This window comes from Mesoplodon bidens (assembly GCF_964165515.1).
Source record: "Mesoplodon bidens genome assembly, chromosome: 16".
Taxonomy (NCBI): Eukaryota; Metazoa; Chordata; class Mammalia; order Artiodactyla; family Ziphiidae; genus Mesoplodon; species Mesoplodon bidens.
The window spans coordinates 69,952,239-69,978,936 of record NC_138173.1 but is presented as its reverse complement, the minus strand read 5'-3'; the positions used below and the strand labels follow the sequence as shown (position 1 = coordinate 69,978,936).

General features: G+C 47.8%; 1 protein-coding gene across 1 annotated transcript in view; it reads right to left on the bottom strand.

The window, feature by feature from the left end:
• Positions 1-26,698, bottom strand: part of TG (thyroglobulin) — a gene marked incomplete at its 5' end in the record, with an annotated part of 239,511 nt that overhangs the window by 125,637 nt on the left and 87,176 nt on the right. The window contains 6 exons of the mRNA XM_081258080.1: positions 13,555-13,617; positions 20,796-20,939; positions 21,641-21,720; positions 22,714-22,825; positions 24,236-24,412; positions 25,274-25,411. Of these exons, the coding sequence (XP_081114206.1) occupies positions 13,555-13,617; positions 20,796-20,939; positions 21,641-21,720; positions 22,714-22,825; positions 24,236-24,412; positions 25,274-25,411 (714 nt within the window). The remainder of the gene's footprint in view (positions 1-13,554; positions 13,618-20,795; positions 20,940-21,640; positions 21,721-22,713; positions 22,826-24,235; positions 24,413-25,273; positions 25,412-26,698) is intronic.

Genomic DNA, 26,698 nt, shown 5'->3' with positions numbered 1-26,698 from the left:
GTAAAATATCATCATTTTATGACATGTTGATAGTTCTCCTTCCTAACCTGGCATGTTAATGTCCTTTTACAAAATGATTCGTTTGTTTTGTTTTTTTGGTAGAATGAAAAGGTGGCAAACATGAGCTGCCCTCCAGTCCGAGGATAGAATCCAAGCCCTGCCGGTCTTCTCTACATGGAGGTGGTCTTACCCGACTCCTGACCCAGCCTCCTGCAGCTGCCAGCTCTCTGAAATCATCTGCCTGCCGTCAGAGCAAATCCCTGAACCTTTCTCATCCTTCCCTATCCACTGTGTCCTGGAAACAAGGGTTCTTATTATAATGTCCCCTGCCCTCATTCTGAGTCACAATCTTCTAGCTATGAAACCTTCTAGTACTCCTTATCCTCAACTAGGGATGCCTGGTCATTCTCCCACATTCTTCAAATTCTTTGCCAGCCAGCTGGTAATTTTCATCTTCACCCCAAATCCTGCTAAAATCTTAGGGGACTTTGTCATCTAGGGGGAAAGTAGATGGCCTATTCCATAGTCTGGTCTCAGTTTCCCCGCCTCTTTACTCCCAGAAAACTCTATTTGCATTCACTCCAGCTTCCACAGTCGCATCCCAAACTCTGGCACGGCACTGAGCTGCATCACCCTGTAAATCCTACTTGTCTAAGGGACGCTTGCTGTTACATCCCACGATCCTCCTTCCTTCTAGCATTTTTATACTTTATTCCATCAAAACCAGCTCTTTAATTTCACTGTGATTTCTACTCTCTTACCCCCCACACCATGTATGTCATCCATCTTCACTGGCTCATAAACCAAGGCCTCCGAGTGGTTGGTCCATCATTTCAACTTCCCTTCCGCCACTGCCCTCAGCCCCCTTTCCTCCCCGTCGGGTTAATCCGATGGGCCTGCTGCCTGTGCAACTTGTCTTGGCCTGAGTACGGCTAAAGAAATACACCCACAGACAAACAGATTGGCGCCTTTACAACTTTCGGATCTTCAGCCTCCAGTGAAGTCTCAGTGCAGCCGGACAATGTAGTCGTCTCTCTCGTCCACTCTCCCCAGGTCTAGGTATCACCATGACCCCTGCACTGTCAGCAGGTGCCTCACTTCTTGCCTCCCAGAGAAAGAGGGACCGTTATCAGCGTCAGCTTCAACTCCCCACCCCCATCTACTCTCTATGAACCGTCCCATCTTTCCCTCTTTGTTTCTCCTGAACGGAGAAAGGGTGGCTGTTTGAAGCCAATTCCCCCATCGGTGCTCGAGAGCTTGACCTCACCCCCTCAGGGACATCCATCTACCAACTATCCCCCCAACCAGGCCCACTCCCATCCCTCCTATATGCCCAGTCTACCCCTGGACACTGACACTTCACTCTTTGCAAAAAAACGTACACACATTTCTCCATTATTAAAACAACCCTTTACTCTAGCCCAAGGTTTCTTAACTTAGGCTCTGGGTTTAAGGGGGTTCGTTTCCCTGAAAAAACATGCAAAATTTGGTATGTATGGAGGAGTATGTTGTTTTCAATACATTATCGTGGGTGACTCATGACCTAAAAATTGATAGTTACTAACAAATGTTCTACAATTCTTTTCTTAGCTGTCAATCTCTTTTTTTCTTCACAGCCAAGATTTTTTGGAAAGTTTGTAGTTTCCATTTTCTCAGATCACTACTATGTAGTTTCTTCCCTCATCACCTTGTGAAATTTGCAAAGGACCCTTCATGTCATGACTAACCCAATGAATGTTCGCAGTCCCCATCTTCCTTGAAGTTACCGACCCCTTGATCCACCCCTGGTTGCCATGACACCACGTGCTCCTTCCAGCTTTCCAGCTGCTCTTCTGGCTTCTCTTCTGCTCTTCCCTTAAAAACTGCGATTCCTCAGAGACCTGTCCCTGCCCTTTACTATCTGCATCCTACACACTCTCCGTGGGTGATCTCATGACCCCCATGACGTAAAATACCACCGACATGCCAGTGATTATCAAAGGTATCTCCAGGCCAGACCTCCGCCCAAGCCTCACGCTGAGATATTCAGTGCTCACTAGACACCTCCAAGCAGATGTCCCTGAAGCATCCCACACTCAGCAGGTTGAAAGCTGAACACTCGCATCTTACTTCCATCCTCACCCACACCCTTTAACTGGTCCCCTCCTTATATTCTCTATCTTGAGAATTGGCACTCCACCCACGGGACTACCTGACCTGAAACGTTCAACGTTATCCTCAGCTGGTGTTTCAGTAGACTGAACGTCCATCTAAAAGGTCATTATAGAAGGAAAGTCAACATGAAGATTAGTTTCAACTCTAAATTTCGGATTCTACCATTGTGAGTGGATGGGGTAAATGCGTTTTTCTGATTTGCTAGCAAAATGCACGGCCCCCAGGGTTCCTCAGGTTCTGTCTGCCGCCTCCCTCGCCTGCCTCTCCAGACACTTCTCTCGTCTGTCCACTTCCTACCACCTCAAACTCACATCTGGCGGTCTAGCAACACACTCTGTGTTGTCTGACTTTGTTCACTATTCCCCTTGTTTACACTTACAAAGTGAAGTCAGTTTATGCATATGATGAGCTTGTATCATCCTTCAAAACCCAACTCAGATGTCACTTCCCTTGGAAACCCCTCTGAAAGACTCCTTCCTCCACCACGCCCCAGTAGTTTTTCTTCTGCTCTAAGTATCTTCTAAATATGTCTAGTGTTCCACTAATGTGCTGCATCGAAACTTACTTATGTTCTTTTCTCTGTTAAAATTATGAGCATCTTGGGGCTTCCCTGGTGGCGCAGTGGTTGAGAGTCTGCCTGCTAATGCGGGGGACACAGGTTCGAGCCCTGGTCTGGGAGGATCCCACATGCTGCGGAGCAACTAGGCCCGTGAGCCACGACTGCTGAGCCTGCGCGTCTGGAGCCTGTGCTCCGCAGCAAGAGAGGCCGCGATAGTGGGAGGCCCGCGCACCGCGATGAAGAGTGGTCCCCGCTTGCCACAACTGGAGAAAGCCCTCGCACAGAGGCTAAGACTCAACACAGCAAAACTAAATTAATTAATTAATTAAAAAAAATTATGAGCATCTTGAGATCAAAGACTCTGCCTTAGTTTTCATTAATTCTCCAAGACCTATCATGATAGCATATAAAAATATTAACAATAGAAATAGTAATATAGCTGTAGCTAGCATTTATTAAGGGATCTATATGCTAAACGGGAATAACATCATCACAATTTCGCACGAGCTGCCCAATCCATAAATATGTAATGAATGAGTGAATGAACACAGCTCTTTAATCAATAAAGGAGAAATGAGATACTCATTCTTTTTTCATCTCTATAAAGATTAACGCTAGAATTATTCTCATACCACAAGACCTCAGTAAATAATTACTGAATACATCAATTAGCTGATCAATTAATCACATAGGAAGCAAGTAATGGGCATTTGATTTCATAATATCTCACGTTTATGTGATGCATTCTAGTTTGTGAAACATCTTCACTTACACTGTGATATTTAATAATGACATCAACCTGTGCCTTCATTGTATCACTATTACTATCTTGCAAGGGACTAAACTGAAGACCAGAGGTGGGGAATAACTTGGCTAAAGTCACAGCTCATGATTGGCAAGCCCAGGGCTTGACCCAGGCTGCCCCCTCCCAATCCCCACCCCACCACAGCTGCCCCTTTCTCCCCATGGCTCAACTCCAGACTCATAAATTGGTTCCCTTTAGTGGCATGTACATCTCAGGCATGGGTTTTCAAAGACATCTGAAATGGTCCAGCATCTGTTGAGATTATGAGCTTGTGGTTGGTGAGTAATCATCTTCTACACGGCTAACTTCAAAGACACTTCTAGAGAAATGTCTAAGAAGAAAGCACACACATGAAACCAGACTTGGAGCTATAGTCTCTGTCCATGTCCTCACGGCACATCACTAAATGCACTGCAAGCAAAATTCCTAGTGGAAATTCAAAGGCTCAGATTGAATCTGATTTCTCTCTAGGAAGTTTGACTCCTATCAAGTGGAACCCCCCAAATTCCACCCACATGCAAAGGCTACCTGGGAGGTGGCATGATAAATGGGTTACTGAGAGCATCTGAATTCCTCTTTCTTGGGGTCACTGTGAGTGATCCCAGGGAGCTGGGGAAAATTGCAGAAATTTGGAGTCACAGATGCATATGAGAACCAACGTGAGCTGAGTAAAGTAATTCCAGCTGATGCGGAGGCTTCCCTAGAGACACTGAACAAGAGCATGGGACGGAGGCCATCCTGACCTCTGAGTGGACTGTAGGTAACTTGCACAAGGTCTGACAGCTGGTTTGAACCGGGGCGGGCAAACTCCCAATAGTGCACTCCCACCCTCTGCCTCTCCAGTCAGTGTGAGGGTAGGGCCCCTGCTGCTGTCGCCACTCAGCATGCATCCACTAGGCACGCTAGGCACTGTGCTAAGCACCTGCCCTACACGACTTCATCCAGATCTCACAGCAACTTGTGGATGTAGGTGATATTATGAAAACTGTGCCTCAAGGAGCCCAAGGCTCAGGGCAGTGAAGTGACTGGCCCCCACTACACAGTGTAGGAATAGAACTGGAATTGAAACCCAGATTCGCCCAGTGCCAAGGTCCCTCTGCTTCATTGCTTCTGCTTCTCAAAACATCTGTCAAGAGCGTTCTGCTTGACTGTGGGTAAGTTATCACAAAAACAGAAGAAAAAAAAAACACACCTTAAAGCATAACTGAGCCAATCGTTAGAATGACCGAAACAGAAAACTTAAAGATAAACTTAGAGGGCACGTAAACCACCCCCCCACACAGTGAGGGAATCTCCAACATGCTTGAATACTGCACTGACGGGGAGCTCATCCTCTCCACCTCGCTCCATCCCAGAAGGACACACCACGACTTCTTCCTCCATCCTCTGACCCCATCGCCTCTCACCTCATCCCCCACTGCCCCTCCCATGATGCCAGATGCTCTGTCTATACTGAAGCCCCTCCCTCGGTCTCTCCCACGCTAGGCTCCTCTCCCCTCCTCCACTTTACTCATGGGGGAGGGAAGGTGATTGCTTCCTTGGTAAATTGAATTCAGTTCCACCAAGGAGGCCAGAGAATTCAGCACAGACTCAACAGTGCGGGGGTGGGGGGGAAATCAGTGAAGAATGACCAAAGGATCATTTTTAAAAGTTTTCTTAATTAAACAAAACTGTGCAGCCATTGGTAACATAGTATTACCTTTTTAAATCAACAGCTAAAATTATTATAATCTATAAAACTAAAGGAAATCTACCACTGTTGATGGATTGCATTCAGGAATGGTCTAATCCATAGTCAGCTACTCAGAATGATTAGAGGGCTCCTAGGGAGGGTAAACTGCCTCAAATATTTTCCCCCAAATGCTTAGCAAATGGTCTGAATTTCCACTATTAAAAATGAAATCTTTCTGGTTTACCCACTTGTAAAATGTGACCACTCTTGGAGAAAATATTATATTAAAAAGAAGGTAGGTCCTAGGTTGGCATATTTTGTTCTTGGTTCTACTCCCTTCAACTCAGTCGAGCAAATAAACCCTTGATGGACCAGGTACAAAACTGGTGCTGTCTGGGGAGGGAGTTATCAAGGTAAATCCTCTGTTTTCTCCAGCCTCAAAGATCTGACAAAGGTTTAAGACACAACTGTTCAGCAAACATTGATCAAATGCCTCCCAGGCCCACTATGTACATATGCACAGGTTGTATACTGTACAATTGCAGGGGCAGCATTCACAAAGATGACCTGTGAAAAGGATCCCTTAGAACTGGCAGTGCTTGACCTAATCTAGCTATTCCAACACGGTCAGCCTTCACCAGACATTGGGTGCAGCAATTTTACATATAATATATCTTTCCAGCTTAATAACAGCCTCTTTGAAAACATCATCATCTCCATTTTATAGGTGAGACAACTGAGATTCACAAATATCTTTTAAATTAGTCAAGTTCCCATACCTAAGGAGTGGCAAAGATAGGATTCGTGTATCCCATGTGTGTTCCAATCCATTCATGTGGTTACCATTCATTCATTTATTCATTCTTTCAACAAGCATTAATTGAATCACTGTTGGTTTTAAATATTAACCTAGAGCAAAGTGAACATTTATATATTTTTTCTGTTTTAAAAAATCCAAACAATTATAAATAAAATAAGATTGAGAGTCTACGAGACACTTTGCTAAGTGTTTAGGATCAAACCATGAATTACAAAATAACTGCCCTTTGGAGCACGCAATCCAGCAAGCAAGCAAGAAAACTATATTCATTCATTTGGTAACTATTTCTTGAGAACTGACTAGGTACCAGTCATTCTTCTAAGAGCTAAAAGAGCAGTGAACAAGCCAGATAAAGTCCCTGCCCTCTGTGGCTTCCTTTTCAGAGGAGGGCAGACAAATACTCAAGAAGTAAACAAGTGAGAAGATTTCGTAGCAAAAAGATAAGAAGACAATAAGGCAAGGTGAAGGGGTAGGGAGTGCTGAAGAGGCTGCTTTGAGTGGGTGGCCGGCGGGGGGTCTCTCTGAGGCGGCGATGTTAGCTCAGAGCAGAGGAGGAGCCAGCCCTGAAGATGTACTAGGACGAAGGCTCCATGGGGCAGGGCTTTCGGAGGCTCTGTTCACTGCTGTAGCCCCAGCACCTAGTGCCCGACACAGAGTAAGTGCTCACTAAACACCTGTTGAATGAATAAGCGAATGAACAGGGGAGTGGCAGCCGAGGCAGAAGAAACTATAACTGTGTCCCAAATCCAGCACCTCACCAGCAGGCCGGAGGCTCCCTCCTGCTTCGTGGAGAGAAGGGAAGCCTTACAAGCTGGGGCCCAGTTTCCCCACGTGTCCCACTTTCCTTCAGTCTGCCGTGGCTGTGATCCCAGTTTGCCAGCTATTCTTCCATCTCAGCCCCTGGGTCTCAGAGAAGCAGAGAAGTGGTCCAGGGGAGCTGCCACATGCAAGGCTCTGCCCAGAGCACACTCAGCCCTGCCAGTTACAGCCACCCAGGCGGCTCGGGGCCGTGGCAGATGTGCATCCTGGCTGCATGTGTTAGTCTGGGCACGCAGCTACTAACTAGACCCAGCACTCTCGGCAGACTGAAGGTAGGGAAGAGTGCATGCCTGCCAGCCTCACCTTGATGGGCCCTGATTTATGGGATCTTCCCCTGGACAGCACTTCCCGTAAGTAGGGACAGAGTGTACACCGTGAGGTCCAGAGAGAGAGTGTGTGTATGTGTGTGTGTGTGTCTGTGTCTGTGTGCGTGTGCACACATCAGCTCTGTGCATGTTTGGAAAGAAGATTTAAGTCTTATACAAACATTAGGCAATTTTGGAGTCAGTGCCTGCTCACATGGCCCTTCCAGCCCGAGGACCAAAGGGATTAACAATTAGCTTGTGTGGGCTAACACACCACCAGACTCGTGGCTACAGCAGGCAGGTGACAGTGCCCCAGGATTGGTGCAGGACAGCCTGCACAGTTTTAACAGCACCCATTCCACCCTCAAATGTGCCCCAGATGAGATTATTAAAGTATAACACCACTAGGCTGCAGGCTGTGATGTCCTTCAGATTCCCCTTCATTAACGAAGGGCTCTTCCCCAGCTGCTAGGAGGGCTGCTGGCAGACAGACCCCACTGTCAGCCCTGCAGGGAGAGTGACCCCCAGAAGGGCAGCCCATATCAGTGAGCGACCAACGTGAGGGCATAACAAGTTTGATGATCGTCCCAGCATCCCTAGAGGTCAGCTGAGGCCTCCTCTGAGGCTGCACTGAAGCTCAAGTTCTCCCTCAGCCCTTCTCTTTCCCTCTCCCACCCCTCTTGATTCCATTCCCTTAAAAAATGACCTGCAGGGCTTCCCTGGCGGCACAGTGGTTGAGAATCTGCCTGCTAATACAGGGGACACGGGTTCGAGCCCTGGTCTGGGAAGATCCCACATGCCACGGAGCAACTGGGACCGTGAGCCACAACTACTGAGCCTGCGCGTCTGAAGCCTGTGCTCCTCAACAAGAGAGGCCGCGACAGTGAGAGGCCCGCGCACCGCGATGAAGAGTGGGCCCCCGCTTGCCACAACTAGAGAAAGCCCTCGCACAGAAACAAAGACCCAACACAGCCAAAAATAAGAATAAATAAATTAAAAGAAGGATCAACATTAAGAAAAAAAAAAAAATGACCTGCATACTGAACTCAGAGTCTGATTTCTGAGGAACCCAACCAGCAACAGTCAGCATCTTCAGTGGGGAGACTGAATTTGGATTCAGACTGGGTTTGAACCCCAGCTCTACCATTCATTAGTTATGTGACCTTGGGCCTTTCTGACCCTCAGTCTCCAAATCTGTAAAATGGACATAATGGTGCACACTGCCTAGGGCAGTTGTGGGGATTAAAATATGGGAAGCATTTAGCACAGTGATTGACATATTTAGTCACTCAATACCTAGGAATATAAAAATTCATGATTTTATAGCTCTGCCCTTAACTGGCTGTGACTTGGGAGAGTCACTTTCTCTCTCTCTGCCTCAGTTTCCTCCTCTATAAAAAGATGGGTTTGGACTTGGGCACTATTACTGACATTTCTTAAATACCCACTCTTATCGGGTTCTGTCCCGAGCCTTGTACTTTGTTCCACCACACAAGCCTACTAGGTTGATATTTCTTACTTTTCACCATCATCCTCATTTTACAGAGGCCAACAAAGGCATCAGGAGGCTGAGGAATTTGTCCCCAGAGTACCCATGTGTTAAGTGATGGAACAGGATTGGAAGCTGGGCAGACGGACTTCAAAGCCCATCTCCACACCAGAATGCCCCGATGTTTCCCTCAATTAGATGATGCACACACTCCTGCCAGTGCTGGCATTTTTTAGGATCACACGACTCTGTCTCCAGCTTAGTGGAAAACATTTGCAGAAAAGATCAACTGAATTCTATCAACCCTTTGGCACAGCTGTGAAAAGCCAGAGGCAAAGCAGACAAAAGTGATGGACTACAAATCGCAGGTCCCCAAAAAGACTGCTGGTGTGGCCACTTCTATCTCCATATACCCAGTGACAGCTTTGTTGCTGTCACTGAGCTCCGGGCTGGTGAAGCTGAGCAGGGCAAGCTTTCACCAGGCGTCCCTCTCAGCCATGCCTCACACCCTCTCAACTGTCAGCCTCTCCCACGGCCTCGATCTGCTGGTAGCAACCTGTGATCACAGTCAAGGGCTGGGGCATTTTTTAAAGGGTATTTTGAAGTTCCTCAGGTGACAGGAACTTAGAGTAGAGGTATAATTTTTTAAAGACTCACATCTGTGTTTTCCCCTCGCTTGCAATCTAAATAATCTAAATTTGTTTCAATGGCACCTCTAAGAGAAGAGCTTCTGAAATAGTGGATGACAAGCAAAACGTCAATTCTCCTGGGAATTAGCCCTTGGAAGACCCCCACCCCGCTCATTTGGCCTGCAGGAGGGGGCAGAGAGTGGTCATCCTACAGACAGGGTCCAACATCTGAAAAGACATCTCACGCTAACCTGAGCATTGCTCTGGACTGGTTGTCATGGGTCTTTTAAGAAGCAATGGACATTTTCTCTTATGAAGAAATAGCACCTTTACTGTTTTGCCCGTTTCAAAAAGCATACAATGTTTCCCTAAAGAGCGTAAAACAGCACTCTATATACAGATGATGCAATTGTCCTCTGTTCTCTCAAAGCCTAGCTTGTCAGGCACCAGTGCATCTCCCACACAGCCCAAAGGGAGAGTGTTTGAGTCATTTTAAAGCTCATTATGGAACTGCTTAAAACCCTTCAAGGATTTGTGGTACCCAAGGCACTCGAATGCTTGGCCCCAGTGCCCTGTCCAGCCTCCCTCCTGGCCCTGCAGTCCTGAGCTACCTGTATTTCCCTGCCTGTGCCGTGCTCATGCGGGCCCTGGGATTCTGTCCACGCACTGCCCTCTGCCCAGGATGCTCCCTGCCCCCTCCTGGCCATCTGACAAATGCACGCTGGCCTTTATGGCACAGACTGGCCATGATGTGCCTGGGTGCTTTCACTAACTGTCTGCGGTGAATTTTGGGGGAGCCTTCCCCAGGCTCCCACTGCCACTGGAAGTGGCTTCACTTTGGTAAGTGGCTCATCTCCTTAAATTCTTCCTTCCTGTCCCTTTCTCCTGATTAGTAGGTGGGATACTCTCTTTGCAATCAAGACCTCCAGCACAGCACAATGCCTTTCCTGGAACGTAAGTGACAATTCAGAATCTATTTTCCAAAATAGATATTCACCGAATTGAACTAAACTGAAGTGAAAGAGGATCTGTTTTGCCATAACACGCTTCTCTGTTCGTGTCCACCCTAGCGCTCCCAAGAGATCTTGCCAAGGCCTAGGTCCAAACCCAGTACGAAGTCCCACACCGGCTCCATGTTCAAGCTACAGCATTTCTCTACTGATCATCTTCCGCCTCTCCCACTGACAGCCCTAGGTCCACCACCCTGAACCCTTTCCAATGTCTGAATGCCTCAGGCTGTTTTGTGGCCCTGGGCCTTTGCACGTGCACTCTCTTTGGAAAGACTTCCTGAAACACCCATTTGACAAACTCCTGCTGTCTTCGAACCCCCCATTAATGTGTCTGAAGTCTTCTCTGGAGCAACATAAACCAAGCGTTTAGAGTGTATGTGCCCAAGACAGGCCCCTGAGATTTCACAAGTCACCTTTGGCTTCACCATCCCCATCGACCAATCAGCTCATCAGAATCCCATTTTCAAAGAGGCTTTGAATGGGCAGCTTATACACACAATCTCATAAAAGAAACAAGGCCAAGACTTTAGGTCTCCCGACAAGTCTGGGACTGGGAAGTCCATCTCTGTCACCCTTTCCAGAAGCTCAAAGCAAATATTTTCATCTAACTTTGAGGGGGGCCAGGCAGGCACATGTGGGTTCCAATCCCAGCTTGAACATTTAACCTAACAGAGCTTCAGTCTCCTTATTTGAAAAATAGACCTTGTTATCATCCAACTTTCTTCTGAGCATTAAGTGATTTATGAACTGCTTGGTATTTAATAAATATTTCCTTTTCTCCCCGAATAAAAAGTGCATAAAGATGAGGGTTTTACGTATGCTTGGTATATACATGCAAGTGTGAGCACACACACTCGTGCACACGCACACAATCCATGTCACAATCACATAGACATACCAACACCCTGAAGGCAGAATGATGTCCTCCCTCTGACTCACATCAAAGGAACATGCTCAAACTCTTAAATTCCAACTTGGAAGCTCTAAGCACACATGGAAGGTCAGCCCCCCATCTCTCCTGCTTTCAAATCACACTCGTCAAAGGCACATTTGAAAATACCGTGACATCTCATTCTGCCTTCAAAACACCTACTCAGCTCCATAGACTTTGTGTGTGTGCGAAGGGAGATGTGGAATTCTACACCTTTTCTTTCTTTTGTTAGTAACTCAAGTCCCAGTAATACAAATTTTAGCAAAAACAGACTGGAAGCATTGTAAAATCACCTGAAGAGGTTTATGTATTGATCTATTCCTATTTAATATATGCATTTGACATTAGGTATGGAAGTTTTCTTTATCCATAAATTTAATAAATGATATTTTTAGTGATAATACTGATGGGAATACATGATAATACATGATAATACATGATGGGAAGAAAAACACTTTGAGGGACTTCCCTGGTGCCGCAGTGGCTAAGAATCCGCCTGCTAATGCAGGGGACACGGGTTAGATCTCTGGTCTGGGAAGATCCCATATGCGGAGCAACTAAGCCCGTGTGTCACAACTACTGAGCCTGTGCTCTAAAGCCCGCGAGCCACAACTACAGAAGCCCAAGCACCTAGAGTCTGTGTTCTGCAACAAGAGAAGCCACCGCAATGAGAAGCCCGCACACCACAAGGAAGAGTAGCCCCCGCTTGTTGTCACTGGAGAAAGCCCGTGCGTAGCAATGAAGACCCAACACAGCCAAAAATAAATAAATAAATAAATAAATAAATAAAATTTATTAAAAAAACAAACAAAAAAGAGAAACCACTTTGATTCACTGCTAGTAAGTCTGCAACTACAAACAAGTGTTTGGGACTTACTTGGCAATATAGACCTAGAGTCAAAAAATCTAGAGTTTTCAAACCCAGTAATTCTGCTTTGGAGAGTCTGCCCCCAGGAAATAATCTCAACATTGGAAAGAGCTTTATGTACCAAGGTATTCGTGTGGTATTTTCATAATAGTGAAGAGTCAAAAACAATCAAATGCCCAGAAATAGAGGGATGAGTTAGTGAACGACAGTGCGTTGACCTAGTAGGATAATGTGACAACTGTGGTTGATCACTGTACTGTCTTTGTTTCTTCATCACCAGATTGGGTGCATTTTAAGGGGAAGAACATAGACAGATGAATGAATGAATGAATGAATGAATGAGTGAATATACACATGCATACATAAATGGTTTAGACATATATGACTGTTTGGAAATATACACATGATGCAATATTAGGTGAAAACAAGACACATAACATTGTAGCAAGATTACAACTACTTTTCCATACAGAAAAGTCTAAGGAGATTAGGAAATAAACCGATGTATGAACTGACATGGAGTAACTTCTAAATAATCCTGTGATTTTTCCTTCTGTATTTCAGCATTGTTTGAATTTTCTGTAATTAACAAATAGGACCTGCCCCTTGAGGTTGGTGTGAAGATCAAATGTCTGAGATGTGAAGTCTTTAAGTGCTTAGACATCCATATTCTGTACAGAATGCTCAGGGAAAAAAATACACACAAAGTCAGCTTTTTTACCTGAGGGAAGGAAGTGACAACATGGTTGAGGACATTTATACTCTCAGCCCAGCCTTGATGACAAATGATTCTCTCCTACACGAGCTACATGTCCCTTCAGCCAGGACCATACCGACAGACATCTAGTGCCCCTCAGACGTCATGTCACAGGACAGGAATGATGAGAGCCCCTCATTTCCTGACTAAGGGGAAGCAGAAGAGGGACATGCAGCGAAACCCACGCTGCCCTGCCTGGTCCGACCACCGCCCCGCACTTCCTGCTGCCAGACGGGGTGTGTGCGGTGGGGACGGTGCCATGGGCAGAAGGAGATGGCAGCCTCAGCCCAGGTGGTGCTCCTGGGATCAGGGCCACTGCCTGGCCTCAGATGTCACCGTGCTGCGCGGGGCACTGACGGCTCGGAGCCCTGACTCCTCTGCACATGGTTCCCAAACACTACTCTTCCTGACACGGCCCCGGGGTTGTGCAGGCCTAGTCATTACACAATAGGGTGCAACAAACCTTAGAATGAAAATCAGGAGGACTGGGCTCCCACCTCACCCTGCTTCCAGTTGGATGCATTCTTTGGCTGGCGTTTAAATTGCTGTGAGTCGGTGTCCTCATCTATAAAATGCATGGGGTGCTGGCATTTGCCCTCTCTATGCATGTGTGAACTGAGAGGGGCTTGAGTTCATGGATGTGAGAGGGTCGTGGGAGCTATAAACTATGGCACAAAAGCAAGGAGAAAGATGAGGCCGCACCACATAGGAGAAATTAAGAAGACAATGAACTTACCGTTCTCTGTGAGGGGAGGCAAAGCCACCGAAGGGCAAAAACTGGAAGCACCATTTTGAGCAACTGAAAAGAAGACAAAGGCAGCCCTTTAGCTCTTTTTTACCCTTTTGATCATTGAGTCCTGAAAGGCAGGAATAGAGGTCCAACTTGGTGACAGAAAAGTCAAACTTGGAAGGCAGACAGTGGGCCCACGGTGCCCGGCACCACTCCCACGTGGTCAGAACGGGCTAGGCTGTGCTGAAGGGACGTCCTGACATCTCCGGGGCTTAAACCAACCTGGCACCACACACCCACTGCAGCTGGGCTGCTTTCTCTCCTCTGTGTCACCCTCCCTCAAGGCCCAGGCCGGGGAGGCGCCATCAAGCCCCTGCCTCACAGATGCTGCGGCAGGGGACCTCACTCCTGCTCTCACAGCTTCGCCGACGAGTGACACACAGCACTCGTCATCCTCACATGGCTTTCCGAAGCCAGCGGTGAAGAAGTGCAGACCTACCATGCTCCAGAGAGTGAGCACCCAGAGACACACAGTGAACAAGTGAAACCCCCACCACCGTGGCTTAACTGACTCACTCAAGGAGGGCACTTAGCCTCTCTGGGCCTCAGTTTCCACATCTGTACACTGGGGATGACACAACACATGCTGAGAATCACTGTAGGCATGACAAGAGGCAGCGTAGGGCCAGGCACAGGGTGAGAGCTCACTAGATGGCAGCTATTCACCGCATGGCAGGTGGACGGAGCCTGGACTAGGAGGGCAGACAGACCTGGGCTCGAACCTCCACATGCCTCTTAGAAGCAGGGCAGATGGACAAGTACTCTGGCTTCTTCTGTACCCAGTGTTGGTGTTGGCACATGAGGATGATGTCAGAATTAAATGAGGAGCCATGCAGACCCAGTAGGTGACCCATGAGCGCTCATTACCCCTGCCCCTCCCTCTTCCCTTACTGAACAAACCCACATCTTCACAGCCTCAGCAGCCTTTCCTTCCAGTGGCCCGCACTAGGGGTGCTGTCCGATCTGCTCCCTCTCTGAGCGATGGTGTAGCATGGCCAGGGGTCAAGGGTCATGGGTGGGGCCCACAGTCAAGGGTCAGTGACCCAGGGTGAGACTGTGTGACCTTGAGCAAGTTGTTTCACCTCCCTCTCCTCAGTTTCCTTGTCTGTAAAATGGGGGTAATGACAGTACCTCTCTCAGGGTTGTGAGGCTTAGATGAGTTGTTGTATGTAAAGCTTTGGGCGTACAGTCAGCACTCAATAAATGCCGGCCACTATTCACTCTTAATATCGCCCTTTCATAGTGACACACCCTTGTCCTTGACTCTTGGGCCTGTCTGCCTCCATGAAAAGCCTCGAGTCAGTGTCATGCTCTGTTCTGGTGCCCGAAGTCCCGGTTTGGGTTCCCTCCCATCCCATCCCCGCCGCCGCCTTCCGCACTTTGGTCAGACATGCCACGACCCAGCCTCCCTGAGTTCTCGAGCCCCCAGCTGCCGTGTGTCTCTCCTGCTTGACTCCATCTGCCTAGAAGCACCTGCTCCCGGTCATCCTTCTATGGCCCTGGTTCCCAGCCTTTGGCAGACATTGGAATCCCCTGGAGGGCTTGATGACACACACCACGTTGGCCCCATTCCCAGACTGTCTGGTTCGGCAGGTGTGGGCTGGGGCCTGAGATCCGGCGTTTCTAACAAGTTCCCAGGTGATGCTGACCCTGCTGGTCCAGGGACTCACTCTGAGGGCCGCTGAGCTAAGGCTCCTGTCACCCTACATGCTGTGAGCTCCTCCCACAAAACTCAGAATGACTCAGAACCACCCACCACACCCTACAGCACCCAGGGGGCCAGCTTGTTTATTTAAATGTCCATCTTTGCTTTCTCAGAGCAAAGACCCCGAGAGTCAGTGCAATCTTCAGACAACAATCTGATGAATCTGCATCGAGGGCATTCAGATGCCCACACCCTTGGACCCCGTAATTCTGCTTCTGGAAATTTATCTGGAAATTCAAAGCAAGCTCGGTTTGCAAAGGAAACATTTATACAGCACTAATGAAACACTGGAAACTGTATACGCCTCATGCTGTGAGAACAGTGAGGCGAGCTGCCGCACATCCGCAGGGAGAATCGCTATGTGTGCGTCTCAGCCAGGCGTTCACCACCTCGTTCTGCGGCTGCCGCTGCTCTGCTTACCCTTCATCATCCTCCCTCAGTGTTTCCTGACGGGGGGCTGTCGGCCCTTTGGGTGGGACCTTCTTCACTGTACAGAAATAGCTGAGCCCTGAAAGTTCTCAGCTTCCCTGGGCCCCGGGGCACTGAGCCTCAGCCCCTGGGAGGGACTCCATCCCTGGGGACGCCCCTACAGAGAATCATACTGTGCAACCTTGAGCAAGTTGCTCAGCTAATTCATGCTTGTTAAACAGGTGGATGGTAACCCTTCTGCTTCCTCCCAGCTCTGCTTTCAGTGACATCAAGCTGGTGGCTTGAAATGGGCCGTGGCTGGAGTAGTTACACCATGGAAAGTGGCAACCGCTACAAAACTACAAATCAGGGCCTCCGCCACCCTCCCCAGTTGTAACACATTTGCCAGCACAGCAGAGAATGCGGGTAAGGATAGACTCAACCTCATCACGTTCTTTGGGGACCAAATAAGATGTTGCCTGCGAAACACTAGCCTAGCCCCGGAGCCCACTCCGTGCTAAGTAAATGGCAGACACTCCTGAGGGGATGTGAGTGATGATGTGAAGAGCGGATTGCACAGTAAATTCTCCTACGTGTGGTGGTTTCTACGTGGGCTACAGAGGCATAATTAGAAGAGCTGGTCACTTCCTTTCCATTTCCCATATCTAAAATAGCTACAGGGTCCACGTACATTTGCTTAACAGAAGAACAAAGGAAGTGTGAGGCTTCGGTTGTTTTTTTTAGATGCCGCATTTGACTTTGTAAACAAACCAAAGACCCTGCCCCACTTGCAAGTCACGCACAGCTGCAGAGCGAGTGGCAGCCCAGTTCTCCTCTGAGAGCAGCAGGTACCAGTGCCCCAGAGGCCGCCCCCTCCAGGCAGCCCTGAGCTCTGGGGCAGCTGGACTGCAGAGCAGCCTTCTTCCCCCGTACTCCCACCTTGGTTGCTAAGATACTTCCTCGTTGGGTCCTGCTGTCGGAAAGGGGCTGCCAACAGCCTCATTTGCATCCATAATTGCTTGGCCTGAGCCTCTCAGTTTGGTGCTCAGACCCATGCAAATTTCTGTTCTCTGTGGACAGCAGTCAGAAAGCACAAGGCTGCAGGCTCTCTGGGGGCCCCTCTGGGCGCTCCCTGCTCTGGGTTTGTGCCTCTCTCCTGGATCCTAGGAGACTCAACTCCCACTTCTGATCTGAGAACACAGCCCGGTACCAGGGTTATGTTGCCCGTGTGCAGGTCTCTGTGGCCCCGGGGGCTCCAGGGCAGGACCACGGCCACCCCACCCACTATCCCTACGCAGCGGCCACTGCACCCTTCACCCAGCTCTCCTTTATCTATGCCCAGATTTTCCCCCAGAGTGGCTTTTGCATAATCCCTTATAGAACAAAATTTCTTGCTCCCCTTTTGTGCTTCAGAAGCCCCCGTGGGTCCCCCGCACCGTAACACAAGCCACAGGGCTGAGTAGTTCTCTGATACGGAGGGAATAATTACCTCCCGGGGAGGGGATAGGAGAGTACCAGCCCCACAGGCGTCGTAAGTGAATGCAGGGAGAGTGCTGGAGAGTTGTTTCTGACATTAGTAAGTGCTTGAGAGATGTTCATGTCTCTCACTTCTGCCTCTGCAGCCAGGCTAAACGCTTTTGGGGAGGACCTTCTACCCCTGATGCTTCCACGGTGTTTGACACATAGTAGGAGCTCAACAAATAGCCCTTCCTTTCCCCTTCCTCAGTGTCGTTCTTCAGAAACAGGACCTGTGTTACCCTCTTTGGGTCTGGCCTGCAGTCAAATCGGGGGTCTGTGCTCATCACTCAACGGAGATGCCAGTACACTAAATGACCAAACCATGGATGTGAAGGGAGGGCAAAGCCTATTAACGGAAATTCTTTGCAAGAATTCCTTTTCAAAAAATCTGTGTCTCCTGTGCTGACGGAGAGGTTATCCTTCAAGGCTCAGGTCCCTCTCTGTGCAGGCTTCTCTGGCCCTGCAGGGGCCCTACTTCCTACTATTGTGTGTGATTGTCTAATACAAAGATAAGGATGTGGGGAAAGTAACGACGATGTCAGCTGGCCTGTTGGGACTTTCCAACGTCACACTAGGGTAGTTCTGTCTACTACAGAAAACAGAATACACGACCATCTAAGGTTCAGAATCCAGAAGATGAGTGTGTTTTGGCTCAAAATATATCACAAATCAGAAGGTGGTTTTGCACTAGGTCAATGTGACCCAGCGGAGAGAATGGTCTAATTTATCGAACCAGTTTCCCTGAGTAAGGTTCCTTTTCTCTGCCTGGGTCTTAGGAGGAGATAATCCATCAAGTCTTAAGACTTACCCCACCACCCGCCTTGGGTGGTGAAGACGACTTAAGGGAAGAAGACTGACCAGTGAGGACCTAGTTCGTCTCTGATGGACAGTCATGGGTCACACCAGGTCACCAGAACCCCTGATAGCTGGCCCTCTTCCTCCCATTCTTCTGAAATGGAAAATTCAGAGCCACTCACACCAGAATGTCCATAAGCCATGTGCATCCCCAGCTGTTTTTCACCCAGGGGTCCGGAGAGACAGATGCCATTTTGGCATTTTTAGACTTTTCTCCCCACTCGCCCAAACACTGAAAGCAGGCAGCATGCAGGGTGAAAAGCTGCCTGCCTGGGCAGCTCCAGGCCAGCGGGCCAGAGCCTGCAGGAGGTGGTCCCTGAAACATAAAGGAGGGTGTAGGAGGCTTTCAGTAATGGATTTCCACCACTCTGAAGCAGAATTAATTTCTTGTTCACATGTTCCCACAGCACTTCATGCATATGACTGTTCCAGTACTGAGCCTGTGATGCTACAATTAATCCTATGTGCCCGCATCTTCTTCACTAGGATGTGAGCACCTAAGAAAAAAATGACTACATCTTATTAACCCCACGTTTCCTAGTGCCCAGCACAGTGCATGACCCAGTACGGACACTCAATAGAGTTTGAAAACTTCTAGATTTACAACATGAGCAATCCAGAGCTAGAATGGCTTATTTATTTACAGTCTGTAACTCCTCCATAAGTTGTGAGTGCCTGGAGGACAGGAATCATTTCTTATTCCAACTCAGCCATATAACATAGTGAATATGTCATATGGCTGAGTATAGCCATATAATATGGTTATATGGTTGGTTATTTGGACCCAGTTCTTTCTGACTAGGTCCAAAAATTCTGGGTCCAAATTCTGTCATTTACCTGCTATGTGTGACTTTGGGCAAGTGACTTAATCTCCCTGAACCTCAGCTAACGGTGGTTATGAGGATTAGGTGAGATAATACTTATAAAGTGCTTGGCATCCAGCCAGGCACACAGTAAGAGCCCAGGGATTAGAGGCTGGATTTGTAAAACCAGAGGACCCCAGGCATGGCTGACATTTGGTCAGTGTCTGTTGAATGAATTTGTAATTCCCTGCCCTGTAGTTCCTGGTCAGAACTCCTGAGTCCCCAGCCTGACCCCACAGAATATACGTTGGAAAAAGTCAGTGGTCTGTGCAGTCAGATAAAAAGAAACAGAACAGATGGAAAAAGTGGGGACAATAGCACCTTGGGTTCTTTTCCTTGCTAACTCCTGCCAAGATGTTGTAACCCTCTGATCTGATTCCCATATTTCTGAACAAATGAATTACTTCTTAGCTTCTTTTTATCCAATTCTTCCCTGAGCAATAGAAAGATGAAAAATGACATTTTCCAGCTTTTGGTGGGGTGAGGAGTTGGGAAGAGGTGTGGGAGGACAGCTGGGCAAGGAGGCATTGTGGGCTGAGAGTTCAGTTCTGAAGGCCCTAAATACCCAGAGCTGACATTGGATCTCCTGCGGGGCCACCATCCTACACAGGCATTCACTCCCCTTCCTCTATATGGCACATCCCTCCCCCCTAAATAGAAACCCACTGAGGATGTTTCGTCATACACTCCTGATGTTTTTCTTAAAACAATTCAAGATGTTACAATAAAATAAAAATAATAAATAGAGTGAACTCAGATCAAGTCACAGGATGCTCAAAGTAGACATCAGCAAGGAAGATTTTTTTCAGCCTGGTAACAATCAACCCCAAAAGACTCTGCCTTGAAGCCACAGAATGTCTCAGGGATTAGTAGGCTCATGAACAAACGTCAAGGACCAGATTCCACCAAAAAGCCCCATCCCAAGCCTCTCGGGTTGGACATAGCTCTGGAACAAGAGGTCAACCTACTGCTGGTTTCGTTTATTAGTTTTATTTTTTCAATTTATTTGTCAACTGCTTGTTTGGTCAGTTGAGTTGAGCTGGGGGAAAACCATTCAGGCAATGTGTCCAGACAGTTTCACATACAGTCACCCATGCCATATGGGAGACCTGCCAGGAGGCAGCAGGTAAAGGGGAAGAGTGAAGTCTGGAGTCTTGAGAGCTGGGTTTGCGACCTGACTATGCTTCTTGATGGCTATGTGGTTTGGGTCAAATAACTTCCACTGTCTACACCATACTCTCCTCATCTTAAAATGGAGGAAAAAATGTCTACTCTATGGAGGCATTGAGTAATACATTGTATAACCCGTGTAGAAGCTACAGCACACATGTAGACACACAGTGGGCACATGAGGAATGTCAGTTCTCCTCACCTTTCCTGCTTTGGGCAAAGTATTGTGTTGGGTGATATGCAGAATGTGAAATCAAAGTTACAGACCTCTAAGCTTCCTCCAGGTCAGATATCCCATTACTCTCATTTCTAGGGCAAGGACCAGGCCAGGACCAGACTCTCTCCCTTAAATTTAAAGCTTGAATACAACCACCAAAACCATCTGGAGCAGACTGATGAAGACAGTGTCACACTGAAGACGTTGTCCATTCACTCCTGCTGAATACAGCCATGGAGCTGAGACCTAGTTGGACATCTTTCCTTTGAGTCTACAAGCAGACTTCCAATACATTCCTTTTCTGCTTAAGTTAAATAGAATCTGTCTCTGTTGCTTGTACCCAGTGAATCCTGACTAATCTCCTCCCGGAGCCAAGGACATCATCCTAATATACAGTTGAGAAGCAGTCAACTAAAGATGTCCATGTAGCTGTTCGGAGAATATCACTTACCAGGCTTCTGGTACCATCCGAAGGGATAAGTGCGGACCTCAGTGTCAGGAGAGCCACAGTCCAGAATGCGCCAGGCTCCTCCATTTTCCTCACTGCACATCTGAATTCCCAAGCTGTTCAGGGTTAGGCATGTCACCTCCCCTCCTGGAGCAAAACATAACCAGGAGCAGGGAAATGATCATGACAGAAGATTCTAACGGAATGAGAGAAATTCTGCAAACTCATTCTTCAGCAGACATTGGAGGTGCAGCACGCTATCCCAGTGACGATCTTAGTCACTGATGAAAAACCCGCTACCTTAATGAGCTTCTGATCTAAGAGGACATCGATGGAGACAGCACAGACCCATCGTGTGCCTAGGGCTATGCTGGGGCTGTGTTTGCATCATACTCCTTGGTCCTCACTCAGCCCTAGGAGGAGGGTAACATTTCTATCCCTATTTACAGATAAGGAAACCAAGGCTCAGAGAGATTAAGTGGCTTGTCCAGAATCAAGATTTAAATGCAGATCATATGGATGGATCCAAACTTCACCCTACCAAGCTGCCTGACCCACGTCTTGAAAGCTGAGCAGAAGACAGCTAAGTGAGCCATGGCAGGAAGGCTCCTTGGGTCAGGGAAAGAGTCGTGTAATGCTGACCGGGCACTGGGCCAGGAGCCATGTCCCAGTTACTATGTTTACTAGCCACCTCCCCTCTCCAAGCCCCCACTTCCCATCTGTGAATGAAGGGTACTCCTCCCCACCCACACAAGGAGGTGCTGAGGATTAGATCAGACTGTAGATGTGAACGGGTTTTCTAGACTGTAAAGTGCTGTATGCAGACCAGAGGGAGTTACCATTATTACCTTTTAACTGGGAAACGTTCAGAAAGCCAAAGCCGGTGCAGCACGGGTCCACGTCACACAGTCGTTCACATTCGAAGAAGCTGGCGGAAGGGGAAAAGAGCAGGCCTGAAGGTTTGTGCCGGGCAGGACCTATGGGGCGGGCTGAATCGCTACCACTGACTTCTGGGGGCCTGCTCTCTATGACGACCCTTTCCTGAGTCCAGACACACCACCTCTGCTCCCGCAGCCCCCATCCCAGCACCAGGGTCAGACCGATCCCCGTTTCCCACCCTCCTTCTTGTCCCCCCTCCTGTCGGCATGGGTGGTGCCCAGTCAGAACTCAAGGCAGACTATCTTGTATCATCTTTTAATCTGCATTTTCAAAGGCAGATCTTAAATGCCAGCAGCATGGCATAGTTTCATAAACCAACAACACTTCATAGATCAACAATTCATAGATCAATGACTCTCAAATTGTAACTTCAACAGGGGGAGCTTAGTTAAAATTCAGATTCCTGAGCCCCCTGTAAATGCTGATTCAGTAGGTCCAGGGTAGGACCCAGGAATGCAGTTTGTAAAAAGTCCTCCTGGTAATTCTGATGGGTGAGACCCACAGACTGGTGGAGAGAAACATCACCTTTAATGAAAACAACTAAATTACAGCTGACTAATTAAATCAATAATAAAATATATTTTTAAAATAAAAAATTAAATAAATTAAAAGTCCTGATATGCCTATGGCCCCATTGAAAGTTCTGCTTGCTCTCTGGATTTTGAATGCAGCACAGGAAGACTTTGCTGATCAACTTTATTACAATGCTTGATAACTTGTATTAATTGATAAAACTGGGTCAGGGTTTCCCTTTTGCATCAGCTGACCAGATATTCGGGGCTAAATGTTGTGCTATTAGTAACTGACCTTAGCCATGGTTTTTAGGTAGTTACCTCCTTATTACTTTTTTACCCTTTGCTTTGGGTTTTACAGTCTTTTATGCTTGTGCCTTTAACTGATATTATATCACCATCTTTATGAAAACAGAAGGGTCTTAATAATAAGTATTGCAGTGGGGCGGGAGTGAATGGAAACAGCTTACCCATTGGAAATGGATTTGTTAAACATGGGCACTTTGTTTCTAATGGAAATCCCCATCAGCTTTTGGAACGGCAGGCGAGTATAAAAATTCTTCACCTTATCTTGCAGTACAACTACACAGAGGGAAGGAAGACATTATATTATTTAAGGAGAGATGTGCTGTAGCCATAAAGATACTTTTGTAGGGGGACAAAGGTATACAAATCATACTGAAAGCTTCCAATTAAGATGGCATATTAAACCCATGTACTTAGAGTCTGCTCCCACCCCAAATCTCACTAAAATAATAGTAAAGGCATATACCCCCAAGGCAAAAGAGGATAGGAGAGGGGAGAGAGAAACAAATTTTGGAAGCTAGAAAAAACACAGAGGAGTAAAAGTTGACCTAATAAATCTAAGAAAGCTGAATTCTCGACTTTTCTGTGGGAAGAACTGAGAAGCAACCCCATACACCTTCTGGAATCCCCAAAAGTTTCAGTATCAGCAGCACTGGGATGAAAGTGAGCTAAAACAGAATGGGCTGGGAAGCTTCTGCAGAAGCAGTTAGGTCTCCAGAGGCCCTCCTCTTTATTCCACAGCCAACAACTGCCCCTTCCTACCATGGAAGGATAGGGTCTCTCGGGGGTGCCAGGTTGAGTTGTAATGGAGGGGGTACCACACCGAAGCCGGGGGATTTTTTTCCAGTCAGTCTACATGGTGAATATTGAGATCCCCTAATTTTCCAATCTTATTTGGCATCTAAACCACAAGCAGCCAGGCTCACGCCCCCAGGCCAGATATTACAAGATTCCTCTGGAGGAAGGGCCTAGACGTATGGACGTGAGGGAGTCCCCAAAGGGTGGTCCAACTAGATTATCCTACAAAGAAAGCCCAAGTCAACAAGCTCCCACAACACACTCAGAGCTTCCCAATTAGCTTCTGGGCCCCTGTCTTACATTTAAGTGGAAAAATCAAGGGTCACCAGATACCTGAGAAAGGCCTCCAGCAAAGAAGATAGAACAGTAAATGAAAGATCTCAGCATGATGGAAGAAATGAAGACTGGGCAAGGTGAACCCCCCTCCACCCAAAAATTATCATTAATGTTCTCAAAGGGGTAAAATCAACTTCTATCTTGTTGAAGCCACGGTCGTTGGGATTTTCTATAATAAATAGCCAATTGGAATTCCACCTGCTATGTGCAAAAAACATGATTTCTATGAGCAGTGGGATTCCAGAGTGAGATTATTCTCTCTAGTCAATGTGATGCATTTCTAAATGCCTTTGCATCTCTACAAGAAGCCTGGGTAACTTTACTTTTAGACTTTTTTTTTTTTTTTGGCCGCTCCACACAGCCTGCAGGATCTTACCTCCCTGACCAGGGATCGAACCCGTACCCCCTGCAGTGGAACCACAGAGTCTTACCAACTAGACCGCCAGGGAAGTCTATTTTTCAAAGAAGAAGAACTGATCTGGATATCTGTAAAGCTACAGAGCCAGCAGCCCACTAAAAACACAGTTTGGGTTGATCCAACCAAGCGCTCACCTTTCTTCCGGAAGAGGGCACTTGGCCTGTGGGGCAGGATCAGTCTGCAGCCTTTGGGACTGGACTCCATGACATCATCACACACCTGGGCCTCTGGGTAGAGGGTGCAGGTGAAGTACAAGGGTGCACTGTCTGTTACCTCTGCCAGCTGACAGAAAGAGGGCTCCTGGACACAGCCTACAGGCAAGAGAACAGTTGGGTGTTAGTCCTTGGGAGGCCAGCAGTGGAGGGTTACCTCTACAGGACCTTCTGGGAGAAATGCCCCGTGGGGACTCTTCCCAGGCAGGGAAGAGGCTCAGGTCAGTCAAGGCTGTCCACTCTGGAAGGCCCAAGAAAAACACTAGGGTTCTCCTAGCGGGGGAGAGGGTCATGCACGAAACAGGGAGTCCAGGTGGCTCTGAAAAAAGGCAAAGTCCAAGAGGGTGAGGAGTCAGCTGGAAACTCAGCAATATGGGAGCAGAGAGGGTAAAATTCCATTGGATCTTCCCAGGACCATCTCAGAGGCAGTCAGGACCTCAGACCACAGGCCACAGGATGTAAAATTTGGTGGCATTGTGAACAATCTCCCCTGTTCCCAGTCCCGTGTCAGTCTTTGCCACTGGCACATGTGAGCTCCCTAATGGGGAGGCATATGGCTGATTTTTATTTTCTCATTCCCAAGGTGAAACACAAGGCCTAGATCATAGCACCTGCGCAACACAGCATGTGCCTGTTAGGTAAAGGATGGATGGATGAATGGATGGATGGATGTATAGATGGATAGATGGATGGATGGATGGATGGATGGGTGGATGATGGATGGGTGGATGGATGGATGATAGGTTCTGAAAGCAGAGTAGAGACTAACTACATGATTAGTTTCTTGAAGATATGGGTTATGTCCTATCTTCTGTATCACCCATGACACTAACACTGAAGTGACCCCTGAGTTATGCTATTGAATTTGATCATACCTGTGTCTCAAGAGTTTTTAAACTAGGCCTGAGATGCCTGACCACAGAGTGGAGAAGAAGGAGGATGAGGTCTAAGGATACTTACGGGAAAGACACCACTGATTTGCCTGCTGCAGTGAAAATAGGTGTTTGAAAAGCCAGTGCTGCTGGCTGGGCAGGGATTGGTTTCCATTGGCAATGACTTGGTTAAGGTCCACAGGGGAGAAAAGCTCTGTTGTCAAATCTGAAAAAGACGGGGCAAGTCAACTTCCTTTGCCTTTATCTCCATGGTGAAAATCTCTGTCTCTCTGTCTGTCTGCCTGCCTCACACACACACACACACACACACACACACACACACACTTGCAGGCTGTGTGAGGCCAGAGCATGTCTGGAGTCAATAGGGTTGGGAGTCTGGTCAGGCAGGAAAGATTCAGAAGGTCCCAGAGAGTCCTAAAAATTATGGAGTTGCAAAACCTTAGAATCTTGGTTGGGGAGAAACTTGGGAGCCATCTGGTTTAACTTTTCACCTAAGGCAGAACTCTTCCCCACGATATTTCTGGCCGAGGTCCCTGCAGCCCTGTGTGACATGTCTGTGCCCACTGCAGCCGCCCACCCCATCATTAGGAAGTTGAGGAATCAAATCCGCCTCTTTGTAAATGTGAACCACTGATGCTCCTTTTGTCTTCCGAAGACACATGGAAGTTCTAACTTCCTCCCAATGGCAGCCTTCATCTGTGAAGACAGCTCTCAGCTCCACTCAGCCCCGGACTTGAAAGTTCCAGCTTTCACATCCCCCACCTCACCCCACCCCCATCTTTCTTTGTGTCTTCATACACCATGATTCTGGCTGAAGGCTCTTCTTGGGTACACCACTGCCCACGGGATGGAAGTCCGAGCTTTCTTCTTGATCCGGGCTCTATCTGCATTTGGAGCCTCATCTCTGATTGCTTCAACTCACACTCAAGAAACAGGTACATTACACTACATTAATCGTGTAGTTAATCGCTATTCTGCTCCCGGAACACTGGGAATTCCAGCTCATCACCTCACTGCTTGCTGCCCCAGGACTACTGTCCATGCTCACTTGCCCTTTACCCCCTTCCTCGTCACCTGCCTGGTCCTCCTGTGCTTCAAGGACCAACATTGCTCCCTCCTGCTCTGATGTTCAGTGGCTCTATAGAGAGGGTCTCCAGCGTTGAGGGACCCAGCATCCCAGTCTAGGAGTATGGGCACATTTCTGCACCTCATGAGGGCTCTGACTTCCCAGAGGGGCTTTCACTGGGGGCATAAAGCGGATCATGGAATGAGCTGGGGCAGGTTTACAGCATCCCTTAGCTTGGGGCTCTGGAAGGAGGGGCTCTACAGCCCATGCATACCCCACGTTGCCTTGGACTGCAGCATCTTCTCAGAAGCCCACTCTTCAGGCCACTTAAAGCAGGCTCCCAAAGGCTGGGTTTCCTCACCAACAACTATCACCAAAGGGGATAAAATTGTATGAGGTCTGGCAGGGCCAGAAGTTTAGTGCAAA